This window comes from Eptatretus burgeri, chromosome 4 (assembly GCF_056783735.1).
Source record: "Eptatretus burgeri isolate ZD-2024b chromosome 4, Ebu_testis_v1, whole genome shotgun sequence".
NCBI classification, from domain to species: Eukaryota; Metazoa; Chordata; class Myxini; order Myxiniformes; family Myxinidae; genus Eptatretus; species Eptatretus burgeri.
Window position 1 is genome coordinate 25,475,713 of NC_140964.1, and position 23,230 is coordinate 25,498,942.

Genomic DNA, 23,230 nt, shown 5'->3' on the forward strand with positions numbered 1-23,230 from the left:
ATTGACGCTGGGGACCTGAGTATGTTTCCCAGGTGTTTCCCAAGTTTTGGCCATTTATGATACGGTTGGTCTGATCTAATTGAAAAAAATGCCCCAATCCAGTCGTTGTTTACGAGAGCGAAGGAATGAAGCTGCACATACTGGCACGCCTCACCCACGAGAGAGGGTACTGGCACGAGAGAGGGGCGGGGGTGAGGGGGGGTGAAAAAAATGCCCCAATCCAGTCGTCGTTTACGCACCTACGGGCCTGCACTAGTTTCAACAAATTAAACAAGAATTATTTAATTTATGAAGTGATTCTTCACCATTGAGAGATGGGCCCAAAAACGATGTATAGCATGATATCTCAAAAATGTACTGGGCCCGATATGTTCTCGTGGATCAGGCATTACGTGGCGGAGGTATGTGCTCTACCGAGTGTCTTTCTAGTTGTACTGATGGGAATGTCTGAGGTCAGGATCTCATTCTTCCATAGATTATTGTTAAACCACATATATTATGGCTCTCTGGCTGGCATTCATTGGTGGGGGGAATTTGATTCCAGAGTTCAATCTGATCTTACATTCGATTGTGACTGGGGGAGTAAGATCAAATACTTCAAAAATAGGACGTACTGCTTCCTCACTTGACACTCAGGGTATAGAGGGTAGAGCACAGATAAACCCTGTGGGATGGTATACCATGAGGAAATTTCTCCTAAATTTCCCCACTGGCTGCAGAGAGAAAAGTAACCACACAAAGATTGTGTCGCCGATACACAAAGTGTCACAGGAAGTTATGTCACTTCCTCCCCAAGGTGGGCTGCTGTGTTTGTCCCAAATAAAAGCTGGTGTTCTCACATGTAAGTTTGTCGATTTGTATTGCTGCTCCTCAACAAACCCAAGAAAACATTCATTAAAAATAACTTTTTGGGGATTTTCTCTCACATGCAGCATCTACCTGTGGGTTGCATCATTTCCTGGGACCGCAGTGGTGCCGCTGATACAGCATTTCATGTTGGTGAGAGCAGGAATTCGGAATTTGTTCAGGGTACTGGCGGTAGCTCACCGACTCTTCATGAAAGACGGTGGAGGATTTTTAATGTCCACCACTCATGCTCATCAGGCTCTGCAGGTCAAGTCCCTGAGTAGCCGATGACTACAAATCTAATTCATCCTCGGGAGCAGTGGCAATGCAACACACTTACAGCCAGTTAAAAACAATGTCACCACGTTATGTGGCTGTCATAAAAAGAAAAATAACTATTGCTGACAAACGGGACACCGAGTTTAATGTCCATCCGAGGAACGACACACATTGATGAATTGTCCTGCTGGGGAAACACTAGGATGACAATTTACAGTTGGGCTGGTTTTCAAACCCAGGTTATGCAGCTTAAAGGTGAGTGTGCATTCCCCTCGGCTCTCCTGTCAACCATTTTGGAAACAATTAGATTTTGATGAAATTTCTCATTTATTTCAAGTTTTTGCAAAATCGAAGCCAAAATAATTTCGCCATGATAATTAAATGCCAAAATTTCGAAAGCGGTAAACAATCCCGGTCCAACACAAACAAAACAATAGAAAAACAAGCATGCGCCAGACTTTGTAAAGTTTTAGGTTCTCCTCAAAATTAACAAGTACAGTGAAATGAAATTTACTTTCACGTCGTGATTCTTATGTGATAATCGGTCATGCTTGCGTTCCGCTCTGGGAAAATGTAAAACTGAGATTTTTTTGAAAAGGAAGCAAATGGTCAAAATAACTGAGAATCACTGTATTGGCTCACTTTTTGATGCCATTGTTAGGGCTGGAAGGCAGCTGTAAATAAAGGAAGAGTTTTTCAACATCAGTAAACTTCTGCACTTCTTCCTGCAAAGAGAGAAGCAACAAAAGGCAACGCATTAAACACCCAAAACAACTGTATTTAATCCCAAAGATTACAGCTCACTTTCCTCGACATCATATTAGAGAAACATTTGTTGCAAATATCTTACCAGTATTCCGGTGATTTTCTCTTGTGTGTATTTGCTGGGGATGATATTCGGGTAGAATTGAAGAAAAGAAAAGAAGATTCATGTTCATTAAAGGCAAAACATCTTGAATATACCAGCCTACCCATGTGGAAATGTTTCTGAACATTTTTCATTAAAATCATTAATTGTTCAACACTCAGTCAATTAAAACTAAAAACATTTTTTTTCAACATTGTTTTGTTAAACTCTTTGGATAAATTAACAAATCCCAATACTTTGAAGGGCGAGCAATTCTTGAACAATCAAAAAGTCAAAAAAGATCCAAAACAACAGCACAATGGATATTCGAAAGCAGTTGTAAGGCCTATCAAAAGATCGATGTATGAAAATAGCAAAAGGCATACGCATTCATAAAAAAGATGAAGTCGTTTATAAATAATTTTCATCACATTTCTGTTTTGTCAAGTTTTTCAAAAGTATAAGAGCATCTCATCTACAATAGGCCTTATTTATTTATTACATTCAATAATTTATTGAATTCATGTCAATACGGCTTCCAAAAGTATTATTCCACCGATCTAGCACAAGTCGATTTGTATGATAAGGTATCAAATTCCATGCCTTGAAAATAATCTGAAGTTGGAGTCTTTATTGATTTAAGTAAAGCGTTCGATACTCTGGACCATTCAATTTTACTTTCTAAAGGCCCGGTCACACCTTGACGTTTTAGCCAACGTATGCCGATTTTTGAATTTTTTTTCGAAAACGCTGGCACACGTTGAATACGTTATGGGTAAGTTTTGATAACATTGAGAGCACGCTGAAAAACACTGCCATACGTCGTTGTACGCTGGCTTTAAACGTTGTACTTTTCGGTTGTCCTCAAATTTTTTCATGCTTGAAATTTCACGACGTATGCCGGCGTATGACTCACACGTTCCGCTACGCTGGCCACAAGTTGTATGCACGGTCTGCGATCGTTGACAGACGTCAACACATGCTACTTGTAAGTTAATCATAAGTTGAGACACGCCGAGGTAATGTTTAGCGTACCCGAAACTTATTTCTAACCTATGATTAACGTGTTGTTGGCACGTTACGCGATCGTTGCCACACATCGACAGACGTTACTTTTAAGTTGCTCATAGGCTGAAAGACGTCGGTATAATGGATCGTCCTTGCGTCAGAGTCCACGGCGACGGCCAGGACACTTATTTGCAGCATTCTTCAAACTTTTCTTCGGCATGACGAGGATGTTCACACTTCGATGTCGAGCTTGGCTATGATTCCAATTGTCCATCGGCAGCGTCTATTTAAAATAGTCGAGTTTGAGCGTTTTCACACGTTCAGAAGAAACGCTTCAAATTTCAAAACCCCAGCGTCAAAAAACAAAGGCGAGTGACAGCAATTTAAATCGTTCATTGTAAACAATGAAAATAGTTGAGTGGTACCGTTTAAAAGTCGTTGAGTGTTAAAAAAATCCAATTGTTGAGCGCAAGCGTCTACTTTCAATAGTGGGGTTTGAGCGATTTAGCACGTTCAATAGAAACGATTAAAATTTCCAAACCCCAGCTTCAAAAAACAAAGGCGAGTGACAGCAATTTAAATCGTTCATTGTAAACAATGAAAATAGCTGAGTGGTACCGTTTAAAAGTCGTTGAGTGTAAAAAAAAATCCAATTGTTGAGCGCAAGCGTCTACTTTCAATAGTGGAGATGCAGCCATTTAAATCGTTGAGTGGCAGCCTATGAACCTACCCATGGACACGCGGACGCAAAGAGGATCCATCATAACCCACACCCTCCCCCTCACACTCACCTACTACTGCCAACATGAACAAACTACTACTACTACTAATACTAATACTGATACTGATACTGTTACTGCTGACATGGACATAGACTCAAAAAGGAACTCGAAAACACTGTTGGGTTCCCTTTTATGAGCAGCATTTTTATATACCAATTCCCAAAACCGCTGGGAACACGTCTTTATATGGCAGTTGTAACCTAGAAACACGTTCATTTATGTTTTTTTTGTCGACCGGAAGACGTCATTGGAATACGTCTACATACGTCGATGTGTGTTGGGACTACGTAAAGAATTGGTTCAAAGCACGTCAAACATAAGTTAGAAATAAGTTTCGCGTAAAAAAGACATTACCGCGACGTGTTTCGACTTATGAGTAGCTCATAAGTAGCCTTTGTGGACGTGTGTAAGCGTCCACATATCGTGTGTAAAACTTATCCCCATCGCATGCGGAACGTGTGTCATACGCCGAGTACGTCGTAAAATTTTGAACATGTTTAAAATTTCTTGACGTACTCTACTTACTACGACGTATGATAGCGTGCTTTAGCGTTCTACTCACGAATACCAAACTTACTCGTACCGTATTTGACGTGCCCCAACGTTTTAGACACATTTTTCTTAGGTCGGCATACGCTGGCAAGATCGCCAAGGTGTGACCGTGATGTTGACACTTCCATTTCTACGGCAGTTATGATTCGAATCGTTGTGCGTCAGCCTTTTAATAGGCTACGTCACGACATCGTCGGCGATGCGTGCAACGCGCTATGCCGAAGTTAGACTATCATTGGGCATCGGTTGTGTAGGCCGACAACAGGTTCAGCATTCGTTGGGATAAGTTATCTATAACACAACGAAACGTTCTGTGTCCATTACTAATATGTTATGCATACGACCAACTCGTTATGAATACGTCCGAATCTTAAAAAAAAAAAAACATCAAAAGTTAAACATCAGCCAGCGTTTTACATACATTTTAATACGTTGCCATCGCTGGCTAAAACGTCAAGGTGTGACCGGGCCTTAAGCTACAACACTATAGAGCAAGAGGCATTGTCCTCACATGGCTTAAAAGCTAGATGGCAGAGAGAAAACAAAACATGTGTATCGATTCAATTTGTTCCGATTTACAATGTATTAAATGTGGAGACCTGTAAGCTCTATCCTTGCCCACTTTTATTTCATATGATGTGTGTGTGTATATATATATATATATATATATATATATATATATATATATATATATATATATATATATATATATATATATATATATATATATATATATATATATATATATATATATATATATATATATATATATATATATATATATATATATATATATATGTTTGGTCCACGTATTTGGTTTCACAATCTTCACACGTGATGCCATAAATGACGTCATTTCTGTCAAATTTGTTCACGTGATCCTTCGGCTTTGAAAGCCGTGCTCGTCAGGACGATTGTGGTTTGTGGGTGGTGTTGACATTGCACTCACGGAGTACGACGCGGCTTGTAGTTTCAGAAGCGTGTTGTATTTGAGGAAGTTGTACGTGTACCTTCCTCATCTGCACTCGCTGCTTCTCCAGTCACTCAAACATTATGAATTTGGAATCTTCTCTTGAATATTTTGAAAAAGCCAGTACTTGCTACAAATGCTTGACTGTAGTCTTCTCTGGCATGCTCTTTCAAAGTCTGAAATAGACTCCTAGCCTTCGTCTGCACAGTAAAACGGCTTAAAGGTGTCAGTTTTTGGATCTGATCTTCCATCCAAACCATGCAGCAATTTCTCCATTTTGTGGATGGCCTCGGTCCGTTGCGTCGTCATAACTGTTGATCGCATGGGTGCAGAACCTTTCATAGCTTCACTAATTCTCTCTTTATCTTTCAAAATCGTCGACACAGTAGAGTGTGATAACTTAAGATCACGTTCGATCGCATTCACTTTCTTTCCTCCTTCGTACTGTTTGATCACCTGCATTTTCATGGCGAGATCAATGGCCTTTCTTTCCTTCTTGGCAGGTTGAGGAGTAGACAAAGATAATTTCGTCTTGGTAGACATCTTGGGGGTTTGAAGTAAAATTTTTAAGACAAACGGATGCAGATAAACTGCGCTATACCGAGACCACGCTAACACGCAAGCACTGCCGGGCGCTGGGGCGGAAACTGTCGTATGCCCAGCAGCTGGGCAACACTCGCGCGGCCAGACGCGGAGCAGTCGTGGCCAGACATACAGTACATATCGCGGTCACAGGCGTGGTCGTAAAGTCTATCAGTCGTAAGTCGATGACTTACTGTATGCGTGTGTGTGTGTATATATATATATATATATATATATATATATATATATATATATATATATATATATATATATATATATATATATTGTGTCAGTCCGTCCGTGTGTCTCCTCCATAACTCCAAAAACTATGACACCTCATGGACCCAAACTTGGCAAGCATACCAAAGGAACACTAAGGTAGTGCATGAATGAAAATTAGGTGTTTGGGTTAATGTCAACATCCCTTTTGAAGAAAATTAACGGCTTTATTTAATTATATCCTTCATCAAGGCGTCATCCTTGGTCAGCCCTGAAGTCAGCCCTTGATGGTCTAAATTCACCATTTTGTTCAGCCTGCTCAACAATGCCTCGACTTGGAACAGGCCACAATGGTTCTCCTGCTCATGCAAATGCTCATGAAATATTTTTCACTTTCCTCACTCATATCATTGAATGTCTGATCATCGTACCGATAAATTGCTAGATACATTGCAATGCTTATAAATTCCTGGAGACACCAGTGTTCATGGCTTTATTTCATTTCTGCACATGCGATAACCTCTAGAATCATTTAATCTGAGCCAAATTAAAAAAAATAGACTACAGAATTAACCTTTGCAGCAGTTCCGACTGCTAAAAAGAAAAAAAGAAAAAGTGTTCATTTTCACAATTCGGACATTGTTTGACATTCTGGGTAACGTTTGTTGTTAAAAATAAATAAATAAAAAATAAATAAAAATCGCTAATCGCTTGCTAAACCAGCGCAGTCATATTAAACACTGTCAGGAGACAACCGGAGAATGTTTCTTTTAATGATGATGATGACCAGAGGATGCTCTGGACGACAAGTATGTTTATTAATGGAGAAATATACATCTATGAAAAACAAAGACCCACCCACATTTCTCACTTGTGAATATAGGGAATAACCAATTAAACCTAGGTGGCTGGGATTATAAAAATAAATTGACTCCTCCCATGCTCTCGCTGAAGAAGCTGCATAAAGCAACCATGAAAGGCTACCCAAGGTAAGCCCTTTGCAGTTTCAAACCCTTCCCAGAGTTCTTCCACAGCTATAAAGACATTCACAAACAGTACATAATGAGAATCCCAATGCTACACACACCCTCAGCTGCTGGACTGGTTTCATCGCTTGTTGGCGAATCATCAGCGACAGCGCAGACAAATGCATACCAATGAGGCTATCAAGCATGTACCACGTGTGAACGTCATAGTTTTATAATGGCCAACGTCTTTAGTGCCTGCTCGGCAGATCCCGTGCTGCTATAATATAATTCTATTCTTTTGCCACATATAGGTTACTGTAATATTGTCTGGGCACATTATAAATCAAAAACTCATGGTTTTCTGTTCCAGAAAAAGGCCACACGACTTTGTGCAGTTGCAGGGTATTATGATAATACAAACCCACTATTTGTGCTATTTAAAATCCTTAACATTGAAGACATATTTTACAAAATGCCCTCTGTTTAGATTTTATACAAAGTAGTTACCAGTTTCATTTTATCAAATGTGTCAGTTGAATTCTGACATTCATAATTAGGCTACAATAAATTATTCAAACACACTTGTTTAACCCTGTAACTGCCTTGGCAACAAGTCAATAAGACACACTGGCCCAAATATCTGTAACTCCATGTCACTTAACATACAAATGTCCCCAATGAATACCACATTTAAGTTTAGATTTAAGAAAAGGTATTTTGAGAAAGCACTACTTGTGATTTTTTGAGGTGTTGATTGTACTATAATGGTGTTGTCTGATTTTTATTTCTGTAGTCCAATGTTTTCTTGTAATTATCTGACATTCCATGCATACATTATTTAACGTTACAATATATGATACATTCTGTTGTGCAATGGATACATTTTGTTGTACAATATGCGAAAATTTCGTCTTCACCATAGTTACACACTTTTTGATTCGCTACCACTCTCCATTCTCTTTCTCGACGCCCTCTCTCCCCCATTCCCTCCATCTCTTTCTATGCCATACTTGTTCATACTCATGATTGTCTTCGTCTTTCTTTCCCTCTCTCTTGCATTGTAATAATCCTTTGCTCTTCAATAGATTACCCATGATATGAATATTGCCATGTCTATGTACGAATATTGTACCATCGGAAATTGTTTATTGTGTGGACATAAAAATCAAGCAATCAATATACTTCATTGCTGGACATCTTCCTTTTGCATTGTGAATCAGTGATCTATTACTACGTAATTCCCTGTGATGCAATCAATATGCATTTCACATCAATATCTCCACAAATATGATTAATTTTAAGACGAGCGTTTCACATTCATTGAAGAAAGTGAGCAGACAGAACAGCCAGCTTAAATTAACAGACGAAGAGTGGTATTCTCGATAAAACTATACCCCACCTGTGAAGAATGAGGGCAAGTTTATAATCAGATCTTATTCCGTCAAAACTCTAATAGCTATTCAATTTGAAAGATGATTAAGTATGCTACCCCTGAATCATCTTGTGAATTTTGTTTTAACATTAGTGACCTTTAATGATGATAAAGGAATACATGCAACCCAAAAAGATTAAACCACCCATTATTCACAGAGCACATTGTTTTAATATCATACTGAAGAAATGAAAATCATGACGACGAAGACAAAAATCACGTACAACCACGATGCAATAAATTCGAAAGTTATGATCATTGCAAAATTGAAGCAAGCAGCTTCAGTTAAATTTGTTTTGGCAAAGTCGTAAAAAATGGATTCTGAACACCAGCAGAATGGGGAGCAGATGGGAAATAATAAATACATAAAAATCATGAAAAGCAAACTGCTTTTGTGCTAAAAAATATTTTACAATCAATCTATAATTACAGCAATAGCAAATGGAAGTGAAACATCTTGTCTTACAAAGAATTTTAAACAAAAAAAAAAAATCGACCATGTTTATGGAGGCCTTCATCCCACAATGGACCGAAATAGACTAGTCAAGTCAATACATGTTGAATATTTGAAAATTAATTGCTGCACAAATTTTGACATTTATATAAGAAAGCCTGGCATTAGGCTTAGCGGTTGGGGTGGCTGACTTGACATCATAGGGTCCCGAGTTTGAGTCCTGTCAGCCGCTGAATTAACACCAGGTGGGGTTGACCCAGCCCGTCATTCTTCCGAGGTTTGCAAAATGAGCAAAAGTGAACTGGTAATAGGGGCACTGCATCAGCGGCATAGTTGCGTCCCTAACCAATAATGCAACCAGCAGTCACAAGGCTGCACACGAGAGTGTGTATATTTATACAAGAAGCAAGTTAGGAAGATGCAAACAAGAGTCATTTGTGGCCATCATCTTCACCAGCTGCAAAGAAGTGTAGGCACTCTGTTTCTTTCCTGGAGGCCAAACTGCTGATATATTGATAGCATCATTGAATGTTTGCCACAACATTGTCAGTTCTTCTCATATGACGTCGACATACTGGGGCAAGACCATGGACTTTCAGGTTCCTTCATTAGTAAGGCGGGCTCTAATCGAGTGGAGCATGCTAAACTATATGACCAAATAGATGCAGATATAAAGCAAGGATGAGTTGTGAAACAGGTGGCTGTCCTGTGAGGTTGTGCAAGTCCTTGTTACACAATTAATCATTAACAGCATCAACCTTTATGCGACGAAAAATCTTGGCATCAAACTTATTTTCCAACTCAGAAAAGAGTTTGTCTGACCCACACAACAGGGCAGAAAGAACCAAGCTGTTGTTTACAGACTTCCGAATGGGGTTGATGTTCACGAGAGCAGATGCAATATGAACAGTGCCTTCAGAAAGTATTCAAACCCCTCGACTTTTTCACATTTTGTTGTTACAGCCTGAATTTAATATAGATTAAATTTAAAAAAATTGTCACCAATCTACAAAAAGTACCCCATAACAAAGTGAAAACATGTTTTTCGAAATTTTTACAAATCAATTAAAAATGAAATACAGAAATATCTAATTTACGTAAGTATTGCACCCCCTGAGTCAATACTTGGTAGAAGCGCCTTTGGCAGTGATTACAGTTTCGAGTCTTCTTGTGCATGTCTGAATCAGCTTTGCACATCTGGATTTGGGGATTTTCTCCCATTCTTCCTCGCAGATTTGCTCAAGCTCTGTCAAGTTGTATGGGGAGCGTCGGTGAACAGAAATCTTCAAGTCTTTCCACAGATTCTCAATGGGATTCAAGTCTGGGCTTTAGCTGGGCCACTCAAGGACTTTCACATTCTTGTTCTGAAGCCATTCCAGTGTTGCTTTGGCTGTAAACTTGGGGTCATTGTCCTGTTGAAACGTAAATCTTCGCTACAGTCTTAGGTCTTTTGCACTCTCAAGCAGGTTCTCCTCAAGGATTTGCCTGTATTTGGGTCCATTCATTGTTCTCTCTATCCTTACAAGTCTCCTCGTCCCTGCCGCTAACAAGCATCTCCATAGCATGATGCTGCCACCACCATGCTTCACGGTAGGGATGGTGTTAGATGGATGATGCATTGTGTTTGGTTTCTGCCAGTATAATATATATATATATATATATATATATATATATATATATATATATATATATATATATATATATATATATATATATATATATATTTGTTTGTTTGCTTTTTGTCTACAAGCAGGATATCTCAAAGTTGAGGATGGAGTTGGACTAAATTTGGTGGATGGGTTGGGTATGTGATAAGGACAAATTGATTAGATTTTGGTGAATATCTGACCCCAGATACAGATACTGTCAATTTTTAAGCGATTCTTCACCATAGATAAAGCCAAACCAATATACAGTTATGGCATGATATCTCAAAAAGTTATGGTGGATTCGGATGAAACTTGGTCGACAAGTTGGGTAAGTGACCAGGACGAATTGATTTGATTGTGGTGAAGATCTGGATCCAATAATTTTTTTTAAAGTGATTCTTCACCATTGAGGGATGGGGCCAAAAACGATGCATAGCATAATATTTTAAAAAGGTTGTGGATGGATCATGACAAAACTTGGTGAATGAGTTGGGTGTGTGACAAGAACAAGCCGATTCGATTTTGGATAAGGTCCGGATGCAGATACGCCTTATCAGTGGGATACAAAATGTAAACTGTTCAGCCGAGTGGAGGTATGCACTCCACCAAGTGCCGTTCTAGTTAATTGGTGTTTGAACGTCAATTGCACCATGACTACGTCTATTAATTACATACTATTAGAAAGTACCATTTAAACCTTAAGACTGCTTTGACCCCTTTTAGACCTTTTAAGAACCTTCAAATGCCTTTAGAGTTTAGATCCCTTTGATGCCCTCTCGACCTTCAGACCCCTTCAGACCCTATTAAACCTGCTTGACCATTTAGACAAATCAGAACCAATATCGGAACATACCCTTTGGACACCATAGATCTTTACACCTGTTCGACCCCATGGATCCTTTACATCCTAACGACTATCGGAATATACCCTGAAGACCTTTATACAATGATGAGAAAAAGTTTGTGAACCCTTTGGAATTTTCTGTATTTTTACATACGTAGATTATACCTGAAATGTAATAAGTTCTTCATCTCAGTCCTAATAATAGATAAAGAGAACCTGATTAAACAAATAGCACACACACGAAAAATATTAATAATAATAAAAATCTATTTTTATCATTCATTTATTGAGCAAAATGATCCAGCATTCAATTTCTTTATTGAAAAAAGTATGCGAACCTTTTCATTCAGCAACTGGTGGCACCCCTTCAGCAGCAACAACTTCAACCAAATGTTTCCTGTAACTCTTGATCAGTCCTGCACATCGGCTTGGAGGAATTTTGGCCCATTGCTCCTTACAGAACTGCTTCAACTCAGAGATATTTTGGGCTTTGTTGCATGAACTGCTCATTTCAGGTTCTGTCTCAATATTTCAATTGGGTTAAGGTCTGGACTTTGACTTGGCCATTCCAAAATGCAAAATCTCTTCTGCTTCAGCCATTCTGTTGTACATTTACTTGTGTGTTTAGGATCATTGTCTTGCTGGATGACCCACTTTATGTTTGGATTCAGCTCACGGACAGATGCCTTGACATTCTCCTGTAGAATTTTCTGGTACAATCCAGTATTGATGGTTCCGTCAATGATGGCAAGCCATCCGGATCCTGAGGCAGCAAAGCAGCCCCAAACCATGATAATCCCACCACCATGCTTCACAGTTGGAATGAGGTACTTATGTTGGAATGCAGTGTTTGGTTTTTGCCAAACATAACATTTCTCATTTAAGCCAAAAAGTTCCACTTTTGACTCATCTGTCCATAGAACATTCTTCCAATAGCATTCTGGATCATCCAGGTGGTCGGTGGCAAATTTGAGCAAAATAAATTAAACTTGAGATAGGCAGCAATGTTCTTCTTGGTGAGCAGTGGTTTCCTCGCTACCCTCCCGTGCACACCATTATTGGTGGGTGTTTTCCTGACGGTGGACTCATGAACAGTGACATTTGCCAATGCAAGAGAGGCCTGCAGATCTTTGGACCTTCTGGATTATAGTGTGCCGTTTTCTTGGAGTAATTTTCGTTGGACAATCGCTCCTGGAAGGAGTAACAATGGTGTTGAATTTTCTCCATTTGTACACAATCTGCCTGACAGTGGACTGGAAGAACCCAACATCTTTAGAAATGGTTTTGTAACCCTTTCCAGATGGATGAGCAGACAACTCTATTTCTGAGGTCCTCAGAAATCTCTTTTGATCGGGGCATGACACGCTTCCACAAACCTGTGTGGTGAAGAGCAGACTGATGATGATGAACAAAGTTTGTTTTTCATATCAGGCAGGGCCACCCAAACTAACTCCTGATTGTTATCCCATTGATTGAAATACCTGACTGGAATTACCCCCTTAATTGAGCTGATTAACCTTGAGGTTCTCATACTTTTTCCGACAAAAATTGAATGTTAGATCATTTTGCTCAAGAAATAAATGAAAAAGTAGGTTTTTTGTGTGCTATTTGTTTAATCAGGTTCTCTTTATCTATTATTAGGACTTAGATGAAGATCTGATCATATTTTACATCAAATTTATGCAGAAATACAGAACATTCTAAAGGGTACACAAACATTTTCTCACCACTGTAGATCCTTTGGACCCCTTCGAACATGCACCACACAGTCTTCTTGCAATATACAGACTACTTTTTCAGCAAATAGTGCACAAACTCTTCCAACCCACAGAGTGGGGAACTCTGCTCGTTGGTGTACAATGAAAAGAAAGTCTTAGACGATTTACTGTTGCATGTGCCAGTTGTTTATGTTATGCTGCCATCTACTGTTTGTAGTGGTTTCATGGATGATGACATCTGGTTTTGCAGAGCTGTACCCTCATCTGCTACAGGAAGGCTTGTACACTTACCATCTTTGGTCCACTAACGTTGTTTCAAATGGTCTTGCGCTTACACCTTGTGTTATAATCCCAGCTGCATTCCATTACAGGCCTTAATAAGTCAGCAGAATAGGGAAATAGGGAAAATTAATACAAAATCATGAAAAAAAAATTGCCAGGTTGTGTCTGAAAAATAATTTACAATCCATGTATCATACCAGCAATAACAAATACATACATACATACATACATACATACATACATACATACATACATAGGGAGCATGCACCACAGCGCATCACTGTGTCCACTTTCCCCCGGTACTCCTGGGGCCTCCGTCTGGCCATCACCCAGGCAGATGTCAAGCCCATCCCCATCTCTTTAGGATAGGACATTGCAGGAACCCACCTGAAGGGACCACGTCAGGTTAACCCGAGGAGACTGCTGTATGGTGGATGACACCTCAGCACCATCCCACACACCACTTAGTGTGCTTTTGTAGAATAAAGTTTTTTTTTATGGTGCCCAGAATGCAAATCCTGACACCAACCTCATAGTAATGGTAACCCACTGCAGGAGGACGTCCGCAGACACAGTTGGGCAGCAGATATGGATGGCCATTGGCTCACAAGGAGCTCCTCCATCCTTTGACAGGTTTTGTTTTTAGTCCTGCTGGATGTCCAAATCCATACACCCTCCCCTCACCAGGAGGACCTGGTTGGGGGAGCCAGTTTAGTCTCCAACACTCAGCAACTGACATTAAAGTACAGTACCTTACGGGTGACATAGAAAGCTGAAATTGTGCGTGCCGACAGGCATCAAAGCCAATAAATAACAAATGGCAGTTAAACATAGTCTTCCAAAGAAGAAGAAGAAGAAAAAAAAAATCAATACACGATGTTGAGGGAAGCCTTCGTCCCACAACGGACTGAAACAGACTTATCAAGTCAAGTCAATAAAAGTTGAGTATTTATAAATTAATTGTTGTTCAGATCAGGCCATTTATATAAGCAATTGCTTGTCGTATCAGACTTCCTATCCAAGGCGATAGTGCATCTATCCCAATGGGTATAGGATTTTGGTCTTGCATTTTAACCAATTACATCACCTGTTCAAGACTGTAATACATGTTCTTCTATATTCAAATGAGATCAATTTGGAACAAGGCAGAGTTCAACATCCAACAAGTTGTTTTTTGTCCTCACCCTTCCCACTTGCCCTCCCAAAAAAAAATTCAGTAAAAGTATGTCAATAAAGTATTGAGGTCAAAAGTTAATTGATGCTAATTTCAATTGTGACATTTTACTATTGTTGAAACTACTACTACTACTACTACTACTACTACTACTACGACTACTACTCAAATTTCATGGCACCAATTAATCCCACCTTGTGGAGTTGGCCACCCAAGTCTTTCCTCTTAAAACCCCTCCATCCTAAGCATCCTCTGTCTCTGCACTCCACTTTTCTCATGTCCCTCTTCACTTCCTTTCATCTCAATTTTGGTCTGCCCCCACCTCCTCATCTTGCCATCATCATCATCGTCGTCGTCGTTTTACATCCGTTTCCATACTTGCATGTGTAAGTCATCATAGTCATCAACTATATTCATATTTGTTTCACAGATATTTTCATGGCAAATGTTCTGCTGTACTTTCTAACTTGGCTACTCCAGTAAGAGTGTTTGGACGTAAGACTCAGTTTGCCATCTCTGCACACCCATGTACTATAGTTGATCCAAAGTACAGAACAAAAGGCTATGCAGACAATTTTATCCCTCGTGCTGTTTCACTTTGGAATTCACCACCTGCACCGCACTTCCCATTATCCTACAATCTACTCAGCTTTAAGAGAAATGTCAATTCCTCCACCACCGAAGGTGAAGGAGGTGATGTTTTCACCCCTTTGTTTGTTTATGTACAGGATATCTCAAAAAGTTGTGGACGGATCCGGATGAAATTTTGTGGGCAGGTTGGGTGTGTGTGACAAGGACGAACTGATTAGATTTTGGTGAAGATCAGAATCCAGATCTGATTATTTTTAAAGCGATTCTTCACCATTGAGAGATGGGGCTAAACTAATATTTAGTACGATATCTCAAAAAGTTGTGGAAGGATTCGGATGAAACTTGGACAGGTTGAGTGCGTGGCAAGGACGAATTTATTTGATTTTGGTGGTGATCTGAATCTGGATCTGGATATGATTATTATTTATTTTTTAAAGTGATTCTTCACCATTGAGAGATCGGGCTAAAAACGATATCGTACTGTATAGCATGATATTTCAAAAATGTATTGGGCCAGATATGTTCTCGTGAATCAGGCATCACGTGGCGGAGGTAATACCTCCACTGAGTGCCCTTCTAGTTTGGGGTGATTTCCATTAAAAAAGAAGAAGAATAAAGAAAGAAGACATGCCTCTCGTGCCTTTTTGCGAATGTTCCTTCACTCCAGCCCACATACTGATATCCTCAATCCTCTTCCTTTCCCTCAGAGAGATCCCCATCAGCCCTCTCAGCAGTTGCATCTCCATCTACATTTATGCAACGATTATATTTCTTGTCCCTTTGCTGTTATTTTATTGAAGGCTGAAAGATTGTTTCAAGGAGATTTGCTAAATGTCGCAAGTCTTCGTGGAAGGCTTAAATGGCAGACTTGTCAAGATAGTCAACTGCAAAACTATTAACAAACGCAAACTTTAACACACTTAATTGGGAATGGTCTTCAAAGTGTGAAAGCCCATTTTGATATTCTTAGTTTGTTTTTCTAGTCTCGATTCAAGAAGCAAGTTTTCAGTTGAAGCTCTCAATTGGTCAATGTGTGGTGACTCCGCCAACAGATCTCACACCAGGTAAAGCTGACACAAACACAAAGCTGTCCTTATGTTGTTTTTGTCCGTCTTTCGGCTGCTCCCGTTAGGGGTCGCCACAGTGGATCATCCGTTATGATCCGCATACTGATTTGGCAAAGGTTTTACGCCAGATGCCCTTCCTGACGCACCCTGGTCGCCTCTTACGACACAGGGATAAGGATTAGGTTTCGCCATGATTCTGGGTTGCCCTAGACCCTCTCATAGCGTGGCCCAGCACAGAGAACCAGTCCTCAAGCGATCCTCCAACCCAAGCCTTCGAGTAGCCGGATTACAGGCGCACGCCACTACACCCGGTACAAAGCTGTCCTTATAGTCACTGCATTTGTTTGTCTGTCTGTCAGTCAGGCAGTCAGTTCCCTTGTATCTTGAAAATGGGACATTGTCGGGATACAAAACATGGCAGACATAATGAGGGCTCCATGGGGAGTGTCGTGGAGTGGGGGTTGGGGTAAAAGATGGATGTGGAGGGAGAGATCTTTGTAACAGGTTATGTGGTCACAACTAATTTTAGCACACATAATGGGGAACAATGGGGAGTAAAATATGGGGGTAGTAATTTTATGGAATGAGTGTGGGGGAGGGGAAAGGGGAGGTTGTCTTATAATCGGGGTCCGGCTATCCACTTCAGTCCAATGGGCCACAGTGCTACCAAACACGGCTTGCATAATGGGGTCCCCATGGGGGATTTTTGATTACAAAGAAATGAAGTTATGAGCTTTAACAGATTTTGAGATTTATGGGGTGGGAAGGGGGTTGGAACAGGGGAAAGGGTAATCTATTTAACTGCTTTAATTCATCGTGGAAAAACTTTTCAAGGATAGTGTAGGCCCAACGAGGAATAGAGTAGGGAGGAGGAGGTGTGGAAGATTGGGAAAGGGGGGAAAAGTAAGGAGTTACTTGTTTGATGTCTCAAGAACAATGGTGGTGTGGCACAAGGACCACCTCCCCCCAGCGCTTGGCACTTGTTTTTGAAATATTGTTAATGTTATATTTCTTCTTTAAGCCTGGTGTTGGCTTAGTGGTTAGGGTGGTGGCTTGGGATCCAAGGGTCCTGAGTTCAAGCCCCGTTGGCTGCTGAATTAACACCAGGAGGTTGACTCAGCCTGTCATCCTTCCGAGGTCGGCGAAACGAGTGCCAGTGTACTGGTCCCGATGTATGCCCCGGTTAGAATAGGTGTACCGTATCCCTGTGTGTCGTAAGAGGCGACCAGGGTTGGCGTCAGGAAGGGCATCCGGCCATAAAAAAAAACATTGCCTCAACAAAAAGCCAAACCCCTGCACAGCAGGGAAAAATGGCTGTAAAAACGGTCATTTTTTATTTATATTTCTTCTTTCTTTATTTTTGTGATATAAAAGCCTCTGCAAACTCACGTTTTACTCAAGTCCAAGATGTTAAATGGTTTATTTGTTTGATGTGGAAGGGATTCTGTTGCGAAAATTGTGCAAAGGATGCAGAGATCTCATTAAGTCCCACAGCTGTGTTAAGTTATCCATTAACAAGAGTTGATGTGACGAGGTCATTCCATGCGATAAAGTAGTCCACAAGGGATGTCATGTCATGTGTGACCGAAATTCCCATTGGTTATGGTGGTCAACTAACCACAACAAATTTCCAGCCATTTCGATCATCTGAGAAGGTTGCAATGAAGACATTCTTGGCAATGATGTCACCAATTATTTTCCAAAGCAGTTATAACCACAGAAACAAACAAAAAAAAATAACAAAAGGAAAAGTGAGAAGCATGGCAGATGGACAATCGATAAATGTCTTTTTTAAGTGCATTTTTATTGTCTAATTTCATACATTTGCAAAATGGCTAAAAATGTGTATAATTACTGTGCCAAAGTACAATTTCTCAAATGTACCATCAGCCAATGAATCACTGAGTAAAGGATGTCGGTTGATATCAGGTTATCTATACAAATATGTGTGTGTGTTTGTGTGTGTTTGTGTGTGTTTGTGTGTGTTTGTGTGTGTTTGTGTGTGTTTGTGTGTGTTTGTGTGTGTTTGTGTGTGTTTGTGTGTGTATGTGTGTGTATGTGTTTGTGTGTGTATGTGTTTGTGTGTATATGTGTTTGTGTGTATATGTGTTTGTGTGTATATGTGGTGTGTGTATATCTCTCTTCCTCTTATGTGGTGACTTCAATTGTCATCACGCCAGTTGGCTAGGTGTGGGTACCTCTCTCACCTGCCATGGCACCTCTGCAAAAGCTTTCTGTGACTCATTGGGACTGACTCAATCGGTCAATTTCCCGACCCGGATCTCAACCGATGGTACTCCATCTCTTCTGGATCTGATTCTGACAAATTTCCCAGACAATATCTGCTGCTCTTCCTTCGCTCCAATTGGTTCTTCTGACCAGGTCCTTGTCAAAGTGGACATCTCTCTGGCTGTTATCAGAGAACCACCTCACCGCCGTCGAGTCTGGCATTTCACTCAAGCCGACTGGCAGGGTCTCCGAGCAGCCATCAAACTTACAGACTGGTCTCCTATCACTATTTCTCAAACATCAACTCATCCTGGGAATTCTTTCAAAGAAACTTGCTCTCCCTCATGCACAGATTTATCCCCTCTCGTGTTCAGTTGTCTTACCCTTCCTCCCGCCCTTGGTTTACTGAAGCTTGTGGCGAGGCAGTTGTCCTGAAACAACTTGCCTTTGCCTCATGGAAAGCAAACCCAACTGAGGGCAATCTCAGTTCTTTCCACAAAGCTCGGAACAAGTGTGTATCTACCCTCAGGAGAGCCAGAAAACAACATCTTTCTCATCTCAAGTCTGAACTCTCAAACCTCTCTCCCTCCTCAAAATCCTGGTGGCGTTTAATCAAATCTGTTTCTGGTGTATGTTCCCCCTCCATCCCCTCCCTTACCTCAAATGGCCACACTGCTGATTCCACACGTGATAAAGCTGAATGTCTAAACTCGGTGTTTGCAGCTAAATCTTGTGTGCTAAACCCATCTCTATCTCTACCCACTTTACCCAGTCGCACCCAACTGTCCCTGGACTCTGTATCTTTTTCTCCTGACAAGGTGGAGAGCTTGCTTTCAAACCTCGAGTCAGATTCTGCAACCGGTCCAGACGGCATCAGCCCACATGTCCTCAAAGCCTGCTCTTCTGCTCTTGCTCACCCTCTCTCTGTTCTATTCACCCTCTCATTTGCCCAAGGTCATCTGCCATCTGCTTGGAAATCTGCTAACATCACTGCCCTGCATAAAAAAGGTGCAAAAACTGATCCCTGCAACTACAGACCAATCAGCCTTCTCCCAATCATCAGCAAGGTTATGGAATCCATCATCGCTTCAGACATTAAATCCTTCCTCTTCTCCAATGGCTTGATTTCCAATCATCAATTTGGTTTCAGACAAGGTCACTCTACCCTGGATATGCTGCTTCTGCTCTCCCATCAATGGATGGAGGTCCTCAATGCCAGACAAGAAATCCGAGCCGTATCCCTGGACATATCACGTGCTTTTGACACAGTCTGGCACCCTGCACTACTCACCAAACTCTCTTCCCATGGTATTCAAGGCCATCTCCACTCATGGCTCGCAGACTTCCTCTCCTGTCGCAGTCAACGTGTGGCCCTAAATGGAGTTCTTTCATCCCCTCTTCCTGTGCAGGCTGGAGTTCCTCAAGTTTGCGTTCTGGGCCCTGTTCTTTTTCTGGTTTTCATCAATGATCTCTCGGACTCTCTGGAAAATCCTCTATTTCTCTTTACCGACGACTCCACCCTCTGCCGTACCATCTGTCATCCCTCAGACCGGCAAGCAGCAGCTTCTTCGCTCACTGCAGATCTGGATAAAATCACAAACTGGTCCAACACGTGGAACATGTCTTTCAATCCAGACAAATCTCACTCTCACTATGTCTCTTCGAAAGGACCGTTGAGAAAACCCCCCCATCCACTTTCTCAACAATCCTCTGGAAGAAGTCTTTTCTTTCAAGCTTCTGGGTCTCACTATCTGCCATGACCTTTCCTGGGAAAGTCACATTTCCAACCTCGCCTCAAAAGCCAGTCGCCGACTGGGAATCCTCCGTCGTGCAAAGTCCTTCCTCGGCCCTCTTGATCTCCTGACCACTTACAAAGCTTTTGTCCGTAGCCTGATGGAGTACTGCTCTCCCCTCTGGGCTGGTGCTCCTGCCTCCCACCTTTCTCGGCTTCACGCTGTCGAAACCAGGGCATTTAAGATCATCGGCATCTCCCGCAATGAAGCCGAGTCTTTGGGCCTTTCACTCAATCACCGCAGGTTGGTCGGTGGTCTTTCTGTCTTCTACCGACTCCTCTCCAGCCATGCCCCCCCCCTGCTCTCTCTGCGATTTGTCCCCACCACATTTCCACAGGGCGCTCAAGGTCCACCAACAACCCCCTTCTGGTAAAACTACCAAAATCATGAATCACTGCTCATCTTCACTCTTTCATTCCTCTTTTTTCCCCGCCTTTGGAATAAACTTCCTCACTCTATTCTTTCCCATTCTTCCCTCCAGGCCTTCAAAACAGCTGTTCACCACCACCTCTTATCTTCCCCTATCCAAATCCTCGATCTTTTCTACCCCCGATAATCCACCCAAGCCCACTTCCTTCAATTCCCCTGCTTTCCTTCCTGAAAGTCCCTGTAATGTCCATCTTCTCTTCGCCATGTTCCCCGTCCCATCCCCATCCCTCTCCCTTCCACAGTTCACCTAATGTGTCTGTTCCCCACTGTTTTGTCCCTTCCACTCCCGCCCCTCTTGTCTCATGCCTCCTTGCTGTGAGTTGTGTGTTAGCTCTCATACGAGCCTCGACCAAGGTATACAAAAAAAAATTAAAAAAATGTGTGTGTATGTGCTTATGTGTGTGTGCGTGTGTGCGTGTATGCGTGCGTATACGTGCGCGTGCCCTCCATAACTCCAAAACCATAAAACCGAGCAACCTGAAACTTTGCATGCATACAAGAAAACGCCAAGGAAGTGCAGAAGTGAAAATTGGGTGTTTGGGTTAATTAAAACACCCCTTTTGAAGATGATTAACGGCCTTATTTAATTATACGTTTCATCAGGCACATACTCGGTCACCACTCTCTTTGGGATCTTAAGGCATCTCCTTGGTAACTTTGCTGGGGTCTGAAGCCGCCATGTTTTTTGGCCTGCTAAACCTTGCCTTTATTTGGAACAGGCCACAACGATTTCTTAATGATAAAGTGTTTTTTTTTTCCCCCACTTTCCTCACTCATTATTGAATGCCTGTTCATCATAGCCACGAAATCGCAGGGTACATTGCAATGTTTATGAACGCCTGGAGACGTCAGCGTTCGTTGCTTTATTTAATTTCTGCACATGCGATCACCGCAAGCATCTCTTTAAGCACAATTACTACATCTGAATCTATAGTTTAAAACACACACATTTACCATATTTTTCGGCGTACAAGTCTATGCTTTCTTTTCACGGAATTCCCGGCCTCGACTTGTATTCAGAATCGACTTATCTATGGTTTAAGACATGTTGATGATGTGAGCTTGTTTTAAATACTGTACCTCTTTGTGAAAATAAACATGTTGAAAAACTCTTTACGTTCCTCATTCATCTGAAAGGTCATTCCACAAAGTAATTCAAATGATACGCACAAAACAGCTCATATAAACTTATGACACTGGAAAGTACCAGAGGCAGCCAGCGAGGAATTAACACCTCAACAGTATTGTTCTCACTGACAGTATTGCTAACCACTGTTGTTGATCTCGCTTCATATTTTTCGCGAAATCCACTTATCTATGAATCTACGAAAGGAAAGAAAAATGGGAATGTTGAACAAAACGACTTAAAGTGCCTATAGAAAGTGTACACCCCCTTTCAAAATTTTTACCTTTTGTTGCCTTATAGCCTGCAATTAAATTGCATTAAATCAGCCTTTTTCCACCTTTATTTATACATTGTAACCCACAACTTCCAAGTCAACAACAAATTCTACAAATTTCAACTAATTCATTCAAAATACAAAACTAGAACATCTTGGTTGGATAAGTGTTCACCCCCCTTATAATAGCAAATGTAAGTGATCTCAGGTGTAACCAATCATGTTCAAAATCACACACCAAGTTAATTGGCCTCCACCTGTGTTACATTATAGTGATTCTGATCGTTTCAGAATAAAATCGGCTGTTCCAGGAGATTTCCTCTGCTGGGTAGTGCATTTCACAGCAAAGACTCAACCATGAGCACCAAGGAGCTTTATAAAGACCTCTGTGATGAAGTTGTGGAAAGGCACATAGCAGGGGATGGGTATAAAAATATTTCAAAGGCCTTTAATATCCCTTGAAGCACAGTCAAGGCAATCATTAAGAATTTGAAGGCATATGGTATCACCAAGAGCCTGCCTCGATCAGGCCGTCCCTCCAAACTGGATGATTAAGCAAGGAGGAGACTGATCAGAGAGGCCACCAAGAGACCAATGGCAACTTTGAAAAAACTACACGCCTTTATGGTAAAGACTGGTCACTATGTGTATGTGACAACAATATCCCAAGCACTCTACAAGTCTGGCCTGTACAGTACGGTGGCAAGAAGGAAGCCAGTCCTCAAAAAAGCCCACCTGGAGTCCCGTTTGAGGTACATGCAAAAACCACTCTGGAGATTCTGAAGCAGTGTGGCAAAACATTTTGTTGGCTGACCAAACCAAAATGGAACTTTTTGGCCGAAATGCAAAACATTACGTTTGGCACAAACCCAACATAGCACATCACCCAAAGAACACCATCGCCACTGTGAAGCATGGTGGGGACAGCATCGTGTTATGGGGATCTTTCTCATCAACAGGGACTGGGGCACTTGTCAGGATAGAAGGGAAAAAGGATGGAGCAAAATACAGAAAAATCCAAGAGGAAAACCGGCTGCCCTTTGCAATAAAGCCGAAATTGGGACAGAAGTTCACCTTTCAGCATAACAATGACCCGAAGCACACAGCCAAAGACA

The 23,230-nt window shown here is 41.2% G+C and overlaps 1 protein-coding gene across 2 annotated transcripts in view; it reads right to left on the bottom strand.

The window, feature by feature from the left end:
* The window catches only part of LOC147027654 (DNA-binding protein RFX7-like), a 144,452-nt gene that overhangs the window by 36,648 nt on the left and 84,574 nt on the right, over window positions 1-23,230 (bottom strand). Inside the window, exons 2-3 of one of the 2 annotated variants that reach the window (XM_085877191.1) lie at window positions 1,976-2,009; window positions 1,768-1,850 (exon numbers count right to left, since the gene is read on the bottom strand). In XM_085877191.1, the coding sequence (XP_085733317.1) occupies window positions 1,768-1,850; window positions 1,976-2,009 (117 nt within the window). Of the gene's footprint in view, window positions 1-939; window positions 1,198-1,767; window positions 1,851-1,975; window positions 2,010-23,230 lie in introns of those variants that run through there. The other variant, XM_085877192.1, reaches the window with a different exon arrangement.